Below are 10,219 nucleotides of genomic sequence, written 5' to 3' on the forward strand. Positions count from 1 at the left end.
TCAGATTGCAATGTAAAAATGAGAGAGTCTGGACAAAGATAGACATGAGAAAGAATTTCATGATGAACTAGAAACATTGAAAACTTGGGATTTTGGAAAAGAAGTCGTCAATTTTGTTTTTTCAAAGTGACACAGTATCATATTAAAACAAAGTCCCTAAAAAAAGTTGGAAGGGACTAGAGCAGCCTTTTCCAACCTGATGCAGTCCAGATGTTTAGAACTGCCACCCCTTGCCAAGCTAGATAGGGTTGATGGGACTTGGAGTTCAGTAACATCTGAAGACACCATGTTGGATGAATGCTGGATTAAAGTTATTTGCATGAGGGGAAATTCTCTTTCAACTTCTGGGTATTGTACCAAATGGTACGTGGGAAGAATTTGAGTCAGTCTCTTCTTAGCAGCCATTCAATAAACTCTAGCTCTTACTTTGATTTCCCTTAAGATGTAGTTTATGGCAGAAATACAATTGTACCATGCCTTCCACTCTAGCAGTGAACTTTGGCAAATTCATACAGAACTATCACACATTTCTGTTGTGTTCCACTTTTGATAAATACATGCGGCTTTGTGAGTGTGTTCGCCTGCTGGATTACACCAGCAGTTACGCCCCATATACCAGTGCTATGGGTACATGTAATGCCAGGATGTGACCGCGGTTGGTTCTAACCCTGTTCACTTCTTCAAATAACATTTCAGTGGAAGAAATATACAAGCAAAGCATAAGGCAGGGATCCAAATGTTGCTATATTATACCTCCCATCATCCCTGCCCACTGGCCATGCTGACTGGGTCTGATGAAAGCCAAAGTCCAACAACATCTGGAGGGCCACAGGTTTGGCTCAAGGAGAAGCAAAGAGACCCTCTTCCAAGGCAGGAGATGTGCTACCCCATAGCAGATTCCCAAACAGAAATACCTTGCACTTCCAAGATGCCCTCAGCCAGAAACCAGTTTTCTTTCTGTGTCCCTTTCTTCCAAATGGCAAATAGTCTATGTTTACACAAACTGTTCACATCATCCTCCGCCTCTCAGCTGGAGGGGTGGTTGTAGGTCACCTTCTCTGTGCTCCAATGGGTACCTCATTCAAAGGCATATAAAGCATCCCAGCTGTCAGGGACTGGACTGGTGGGGACCGCCCCATTCTGCACTTCCCAGAGAAGAGGGAGACCGTATAGATTCACAACAGTAGTTTGCAGAAGGTCATAGTTCAGAGGCTGCAGAGGGGAGAAGCTGGGAAATATTGGGAGAGGAGCAGGAGGAGGAAGAAGAACCTGGGGAGGGACAGCTGACAAATTCAGTGTATTTGGAAAACATTCCTGATCCGCCCCCCCCTCGCAGGACTTGGCGAGCATTGAGAGTAGGAGAACATGACCCCAGTCAAGCTTGCAAAGATATATCATTCGCCAGATAATAAGTGTTGGAAATGTAAAGAAACTGAGGGAACATTCTTTCACCTTTGGTGGACGTGCCCAAGGGTTAAGGCTTTCTGGGAAATGATCTATAATGAACTGAAAAAGGTATTTAAATATACCTTCCCTAAGAAACCAGAGGCCTTCCTTTTGGGCATTGTTGGCCAAATGGTGCCAAAGAAGGACAGAACCTTTTTAATGTATGCGACAACAGCAGCAAGAATACTCATCGCAAAACACTGGAAGACACAAGATTTGCCCACTCTGGAAGAATGGCAGATGCAAGTGATAGACTACATGGAATTGGCAGAAATGACTGGCAGAATCCGAGACCTGGGAGAAGAGACAGTGGAAGAGGACTGGAAGAAATTTAAAGACTATTTACAAAGATATTGCAAAGTGACTGAATGTTAAAATGATGCAGGAGATAAAGACAATATGGCATTAGTGATAAAGCTGAAAGGAATATGTAAAAGTATTGTACAAGATATAAGGGTGAAAAAAGTCAGAATAACATTATGTCAGAACTAAACGAAAGGATATGAAGGGAAAAACTGGTGACATAATAGTTGAAATGTATAATATATAATAAGATTTAAAAGAGGGCAAGATATTGCTGAATATGATTTTGTAAAAGAGAACACAGAAAAGGGAGATGTGAGGAAGTCAGGAAAGAGGGTTACGAAGGTAACAAGCTGGAAACAGGATTTTTATGTTTTTCTTTTCTTTTTTATGTATTTCTATGTATTTTCTTTTGTACTCTTTATGTTTGAGAAATCTGTTTAATTGTTCAAAAATCTTAATAAATAGCTTTTAAAAAAAGAGAGAGTAGGAGAACAGAAAGTTCAGAGGCAAAAAGCACAGATTAGCTGATGCAGGGATGATGTATAATAGGAGAGATGGAGGGGGCGGGACTTTACTCAGAGCAACGCCATTATCTGAGAGACTGCATCCTATGTCTATCTCTCTGAATATTGAATAAAACATCTTGGTAAGAGCTTCCTGTTTTTTCCATTACAGTGGTATCTAGGGTTACATACGATTCAGGTTACATGCACTTCAGGTTACAGACTCCACTAACCCAGAAATAGTACCTCGGGTTAAGAACTTTGCTTCAGGATGAGAACAGAAATCGTGCAGCAGCAGTGGGAGGCCTCATTAGCTAAAGTGGTGCTTCAGGTTAAGAACAGATTCAGGTTAAGAATGGACCTCCGGAACGAATTAAGTACTTAACCTGAGGTACCACTGTACTGGCAGCCTGCTGTGAGGGAGGAGGATCAGATTCCCTGCAGCCTGACACCAGCTATCAACCTAGCCATTATCCCTCATCAGCAACCCATTCTGGACTATTAACTAATAACCTGCTCTGCCTCCACAGTCAAAGGCGGTAAACTTTCCGAATACCAGTTGCAGAAAACCACAAGAAGGGAGAGAGTGTGGGTCCTGCTTGCGAGCTCCCCATTGACCATCTGGCTGACCACTGTAAGAAGAGGAGGCTGGACTAGATGGGCCTTTGGCCTGATCCGGCAGGCTTGTCTTATGTTCTAACTTGCTCAACGCCATCCGTCAACAACCACAACACCATGAATCATGCAACACATGTCCACTTTCAAAGTTATTATGATCATTTATTAAATTTGTATGCCACCCTCTACCCGCAGGATGGATGAAGATCCATCTTTGATGCTTCCATTAGTCTCCAGGCCTTTCCCCCAACCCCATGCAGTGTTGAAAGTTAGATAAGAATGGCTAGAAGAGAGGAAACAGATGGAAGCGGACATAGAAGTGGAAGTTTGAGCCTCAAACCTACCTTTCTAGTTTAAGGCCAGTGCAGTATATTGTTCTAGTTCCCTGCCCTGTCCTGTCAGTGGTATCTGACATCACAATAGAGGAGATTGTCCTGATTGTTTGCTTTCACAGTTTCTGATGGAAAATTAGCTTGTTGAATTTGGCACATTATATTTCGGTAAAATGGACGTGGAAAAGTGAAATATAGTGCTTGATACAGAAACCAAAATACCACGAATGTACTTAAAGGAAGTTTAACTAAACGAAGGAAAAGAAAACCCTCACCTAATTGTGCTTTGAAAAGCAACCTTTTATGCTACTTCTTGAAACAAGGGGGAGATATCTGAGAGTGACGGCCACGTTCTCATTAAACCAGTGCTTAGTTTTGTATTCTCTATGTTTCGACAGAATGAAACACATTCTAATGATCATAGTGACTGGGAACAGGGCAATGTTCTCCACTACAGCTGAAGGCAGCAGGCTTAGGGGGTGCAGGGGAGGCCACATGGCACACCACATATGGCTCTCTCCTCCAACATCTGGTTATCACTCCCCATCCCCTAGCGGTGGAGGTTAGTCCATTCTGGCAAATAGGGCACTGCCCCACCAACCTTAGTCTGCCCTCAGCCAGTCTCCACTCGCCTGCTTTCTTGGTTATGCAACCAGTCAGGGGATGGCTTTGACTCTCATTGGCTCTGGCTCCACCTAATGTTGGTCCTCCTACTTTCTGCCCTACAAGTCCAACCCCTGACCACTACCTGCCAGCATCTAATTCCTGAGGTGGCCAATGATAGAGATACTTTCCTCTTGGTACTTATGGGGCACAATTACGACAATTTCAATCAAAACCATGGTGGGAGAGGAAAGAGTTGAAGCTCTCCTCCCCATGTACCTGGCCCTGATGAAAATCAGGGCTCCCATACTTAAAAAGCCAAAAACTCTGAGATTATTGCAGTGACACAGTATAGTATGTTGTTTAGTTTGGCCCTGATTTGTACGTGAACACAACCGCAGTACAATCCTGCAGGTGTCTGGACTCACTTTACAACCGCCAGCTCTTCATTGATTCATCTCTGACTTCTTGGCCTAAGTCTAACAAGAGTATTGTGTTCTTGTTCTTTTGAAAAAGAAAGGGCTTAGGCACCAACACACAACTTGTATGAGAAACAAAGAAGGTTTGGGAGCTCCTGCAGCTTCCTGAAATCCATTCCTGTAGGTTTGATTTATTCCAGTCCTTCCCCTGCCTTTCTCCCCAGTTCATGAATAATATATATGCATGGATAATAAATAATCGACAGATAGCCATCCTTGTGTGTGTTACCTGCCTAGAATTTGCTTGCAGCTTCACTTACTAGGCAGTGATTATCTCCTTGGCTCCTGTGCTATAAAACCAAAGAGAAATTTGCATTGCACAGCATCATGCCATTCCCACCCCCATTTATTTATTTATTTTTACGGATTTCTTCATCCACAGTAATCAGGAAAAAAAATTCCAATCCTTTTGTACATTTTCTTCTGCACAGCTTTTAGAGAAGCAAGCCCCAAACCTGTTTATTTCTGCATCACTTTTCAGCCACTTTGGTTACAAGGTAGATTTCTTGTCGTGACATTTTTTATTTTGCTGACACTGTTTTCAGCTACATACAATACTACTATATGTTATTTACAATTGACACCAATGGTACAGAGTAAAAGAGAGATTGAAACCCGCAGCACAGCTATGGAAACAAACTAGTACAACAGCCACCATCACCAGTCTACAAATGCCTCCTGATGGAAATCATGATTTGAAGACTGGTGGCTTTTTTTAAAAAAATGCCCCATTTCTTTCTCTTTCGTTGTATCACCTTTCAGAATGGAAATTCACCCAGAGCCTTCCAAAGTCTTGCCTCTTCATCATCAGATTCCCTTTTCATATTATTGTGTAAATGGCCAAATCTGAAAAGAAAGAATCAACCATGAATGATTCAGTGGCACCAATGATTCAAATGTGGATGGATGTAAAGGAGAGAGCCCTTCACCACCCTCCGGATCATTCTTCAAATTAAATGTGCTTTTCAAGGGAACCATTCAAATGCTTAAAAAAAAAAAAATCCTCTCCACCACCCCATTCCAAAAATGTGATTTGAATTGTATGAAATGTCCAATTATTATTTTTGGGTTTTGGTGATGGAGAATGGAGAATTGGATGGTGGAGAACTGATAGAGAATGGTTGAAATATAATGCAGGAGAATTTTTAGGCACAACTCTAGATCTTGACTTTGGAGAGGAAAGATCATTTTTTGTCAAATGCAGAGAGGATGCTTCCAGAGTGGCCTCATTGCTTTAAAAATATCACATCTCTCTCCACCATACTTTCCTTCTTCAAGTTCAGACGGCAGGTCCGTTAAGATTTTCTCAAGCCACAAAGGACATACTTGGACTTCTAGGGAATATTTTATTCACATTGACCTGGCAAATTCATAACAGTATATTATTACATCAATTCAGATTGGTAATGAGGTTGCGATTAGAAGTTGTTTATTGAATGAATAACACATAGAGCAGCTTTCTATGACCTGGTTCCCTTCAGCTGTTTTGGACTTCATCATCGACACACAATCTGTGGCTGGTGGGAAGTGTTGTTCAGATCATGGAAGGCTGCCACAGAGCGTTCAGCACTTGAATAAAACAATGGATTTAAATTTATTTACTTGTTATTGCCTTGGTCAGGGTCTTTGGCCACTTGGGGCAGACTGAAGAGAAGCGACGTCCCAAATCTTTGTGGCAAGTTGGCAGGAGAATGGAAGGAACTTTGAACTGAAGGAGCTCTCTCAGATCTTTGTGACAAAGGAAGGGTGTGCCGAGCAAGGCTTCCGGCAGACGCCCTTCCAAACCGGAGAGGCAGGTTTGCTGCAGGCTTGATGCTTCTCTCTTCCTGAAAGTTTCTGCCAAACCTCAGGGGCAAATTCGCAGCTGAGTTGGGCACCTTCTTTGTGGTGGGCGTCCTCATCTTAATGATGTTCTTCAGCCCCCAATCCTCCAGTTCTTCAAGGTTCAGGCTTCTCTGATTTTCTTCTATAATGTCTTCACTAGACTAAAAGGGGAAAAAACAATAACACAACTTCAAGGCGAATAATATACTGGTTACATGCTGATAATTAGGTGTGATTCTGATTAGGCTTTGGCCCTCTCCAAGTCTTGACTCTCTGCCAGTCTCAGATTTTTCTGTGGAGAGTGAGAACACTTCAAGAGTAGTTGGGGGAGGGGGAGTCAAATACAGTGGTACCTTGGTTTACAAACTTAATCCCTTCCGGAAGTCCGTTCTTAAACCAAAACCGTTCTTAAACTGAGGTGCTCTTTCCCTAATGAGGCCTCCCGCCGCCAGTGCCCTTCCACCGTTCAGCTTCCGTTCTTAGACTGAGGTAAAGTTCTCAAACCAAGACACTATTTCTGGTTTTGCGGAGTTTGTAAACCAAATCGTTCTTAAACCGGACTGTTCTTAAATCGAGGTACCACTGTACTCAATTCATTCTGAAGTGGTCTTACCTTCAGATTGGCTGTGCACTTACCCCAGTGTGGGCTAATATCCTTGGCTTTATTACCAAGCCACTTTCCTAGTTTAATCCTTTAAATAAAAAACCAACTGGCTGGAAATGGCCAGATCTTTTGTCACAGACACCAGGAAGGTGAAACCATCCTGCCAAGTAATGTCTGATGGATAATTTCTACCTTGATGACTAACATCAGAGATGGAGCTTATTTTCCAGGAGAGAAAAGCACGAGGTTATGATTTATTGAATAAGTAACAGGCAAATAAATGCAGACTCTCATTTTAATGAGATGTGCTGGAACTCACAAAAAGAAGTATCTCACAAGAACCTGGAGAAATATTAATTTGGGGGCAATTGGAAATAACAATGAAGGAAGAGTCATATTAGACTGATTGAGTGTCAGAACTGGAGATGCTGGAGGCCTGCAAAGGGAATTTGAAGTAGTACCATTAGCAGATGGCAGGAAGCTGTATACCACCTACAGCTAGGAGCTATTCTGGAGTGTATCTGCTAAATATTGGAAATAACTGTATTCTATTTAACTGACAGATAGAAGAGAAGAAGTACCTCTTTTTCCTTTTTCTTTTTTCTTACTTAGTTTTTGATAGTATTTTATTAATATTAAATAACATTACTTATAAGTCTGATATGAATGATATGATATGAAGATACATAAAGAGAGAAGATTGGTAGAAGAGATTTATGTGAGAGGCAGAATAGACTGGTTTTTCTCAGGGTGAGAGACTGAGAAAGGTGGGAGCTGGGAAGATATGGATCTCTGTTTGTGAACTAAAGTTGAAGATAGAAGGTTGATAAAATATAAAATTGTGTTGTGTGTGTGTGCGGCAGCAGCAGGAAGTCCCATTAGCTAAAGTGGTACCTCAGGTTAAGAACAGTTTTAGGTTAAGAACAGACCTCCAGAACAAATTAAGTTCTTAACCCGGGGTACGATTCTTGGAGGGGCGCAATTTTCTGATTCGCCTCAGGTGCCAAAATGCCTTGGGCTGGCCCTGATTGATCCACACATATGCTGTTTCAACATTTTCTCTGTCAACCTCTTTGTGTACCAATAGCAGTGCAAACACAGTTCTTAAAGGATAATATTATGTCAGTAAATTTCTTACCTCGGAATAGTTATCATCACTGTATTCTTCTCTGCTCTGCAAGCTGGTCATTACCGATTCATCACGGCAGAAGGTCTTTGAGGCTAAAAGCAAACATGTAGCTAAAGTAAATAAGATTAATCTGTTCATTTGAAATACTGTAATTTTCAGTTCTCCTAGATCGTATTTACATCAGAGATCCAAATCTGGACAGCAGAAAAAGTGGCATCTTTTTATACTATCAGGCAACCAAAATAATAATAATAATCTTACCATGACACCCATTCCAAACATCTTCATTTTAATATGAATTAGAAATGTGATGTTAATTATGTATGGGAAGTATGTAGAGAATTTGTTTTGTGAACTTGTTTAAACAAAAGTGTTTCTGGTCAAGAAATGCAGATGGCATTACCAAATATTTCCCTTGCCTATTAACGAGCTTTAATTAGGGCTACAATAATCTGGAGCAAGACCTTATGCTTAATTACCACGTTTGAAACAAAACCACTCTGTTCTTGCATCAGCCTCAGTCATCGGTTGTTGAAAATGAAATGTCGGTGCATGCCATTCTCCCAAGTCTGTGGGAGTTTGTTTCTTCTTAGAGGTGCACCATTGGAAACAGACTGCCTTACTGGGTTGTTGGGAACAGCAGTTCTGTGAGCAGTAAACTTCACCGGAATTCTTTGAGGATGGAAATGTGTTTTAAATGTGCTTTAAAGGTGTAGTTTGCCATTCTGGATTCCACCCTGGGCATTATTAAACACTTCTATAGCAACTGTATTTGTTACATTTACATATAGGTAAAGGTAAGGTAAAGGTACGTTTACATTTATAGAGCACCTTTATCTTCCAAGGATCTCAAGGTGATGTACATGGTTCTCCTCCTCTCCATTTCATCCTTGCAACAACCTTGTGAGGTAGGTCAAGGTAAAGGACCCCTGGATGGTTAAGTCCAGTCAAAAGTGACTATGGGGTTGTGGCGGTTATCTTGCTTTTCAGCCGGTGTTTGTCCACAGTCAGCTTTCCGGGTCATGTGGCCAGCATGACTAAACCGCTTCTGGTGCAACAGAACACCGTGACAGAAACCAGAGCGTACAGGTAAACACCGTTTACCTTCCTGCCACAGTGGTACCTATTTATCTACTTGCACTGGTGTGCTTTTGAACTGCTAGGTTGGCAGGAGCTGGGACAGAGCAACGGGAGACCACCCCATTGCAGGGATTTGAACTGCCGACCTTCTGATCAGCAAGCCCAAGAGGCTCAGTGGTTTAGACCACAGCGCTATCCGCATCCCCTCCTGTGAGGTAGGTTAGGCTAAGAGATGGTAAGTGGACCAGGATTGCCCAGTGAGCTTCATGGCTGAGTAGGGATTTGATCCCTTCTCTCCCAGGTCCTATCCCAACACTTAGTCCAGCTGTTACATATTGGAAACTGTTCTGCAGGATATCGTTTCCTCTGTAAGATTACTTGCTAATATATAATTTATTGTGTTTTATTAAATAAGAAGTGTAATGATATCTGAGCTCAAAACCTGATGGATATTAAACAAATTCTTCTTTATTTGACCACTGTGCAACAAGTGGCAATATCTGTTTGATGATGTCAGCTGCATTGAGGGACAACTTTCTTCTCCCATGTAGGTTCCATTGCAATGAATGAGGACCATGCAGGAAACTCAAACGCTGTGATGAACTCTTGGCCTGGAGGAATGCATGCTTTCATTTTAAACGGCATGAAAATCTGATCAGTAGTAATGAAAAGAGCAACTTTGTCTTCTAAGCGAATCCGTCAGTGTGCCGTAAATCACTTGATTCCAGCGGAAGAGCAGGTTTTAATATTGTTCGTTGCATTTCATATAATAATATAATGATAAATCCTTATTCATTATTAACAGCGCATTGTGCAAAAAGGATATGCATTACATGACTCATGTCACCAATAAGTATCAAAGGATTTCCATAAAGATGAATAATTCATTGCATATTCATTTTGCCCCAGTATGTAATGACCTATTTTATGGCTCATTTTGAAATAGCATGATTTAAAAATGCATACATTTTTTCATTGAAGAATTGGCCCAGTCATTTTTCATACATTCTGTGTATGCAGCCTTCTTACTGAACTGTGTTTGATATTTCTTTGGTCTTAAAAATGCAGCTCTACGTAAAAGTTCAAGCAGATGTTAACAGTTATGCTAGTATCCTGATATGGTTAGGGATAGAGGAATCATTTGCGTGGACAGGCAGAGACCCCCCCCCCAACCCCAGGAGACTCTAGGAATTTTGCATCACTTTCACACCTGCATATGTCATCCTATTTCTGCATCAATCTGTGTTTTTTGTTTGCTTAAGATGCATGAAAATTCATATTTAAATATGTACCTA

General features: G+C 41.4%; 1 protein-coding gene across 1 annotated transcript; it reads right to left on the bottom strand.

Moving 5' to 3' along the window:
* Nucleotides 1-4,795: 4,795 nt before the first annotated feature.
* On the bottom strand, nt 4,796-7,984 carry NPVF (neuropeptide VF precursor). The gene is made up of 3 exons (XM_028751124.2): nt 7,854-7,984; nt 5,890-6,272; nt 4,796-5,133 (listed from the first exon to the last, which is right to left on the bottom strand). The coding sequence occupies exons 1-3, from the start codon at nt 7,980-7,982 to the stop codon at nt 5,046-5,048; spliced, it is 600 nt and encodes a 199-aa protein (XP_028606957.2). The 5' UTR covers nt 7,983-7,984; the 3' UTR covers nt 4,796-5,045.
* Between the last annotated feature and the right edge of the window lie 2,235 nt (nt 7,985-10,219).

The sequence above is a fragment of the Podarcis muralis genome, chromosome 12 (assembly GCF_964188315.1).
Source record: "Podarcis muralis chromosome 12, rPodMur119.hap1.1, whole genome shotgun sequence".
Taxonomy (NCBI): Eukaryota; Metazoa; Chordata; class Lepidosauria; order Squamata; family Lacertidae; genus Podarcis; species Podarcis muralis.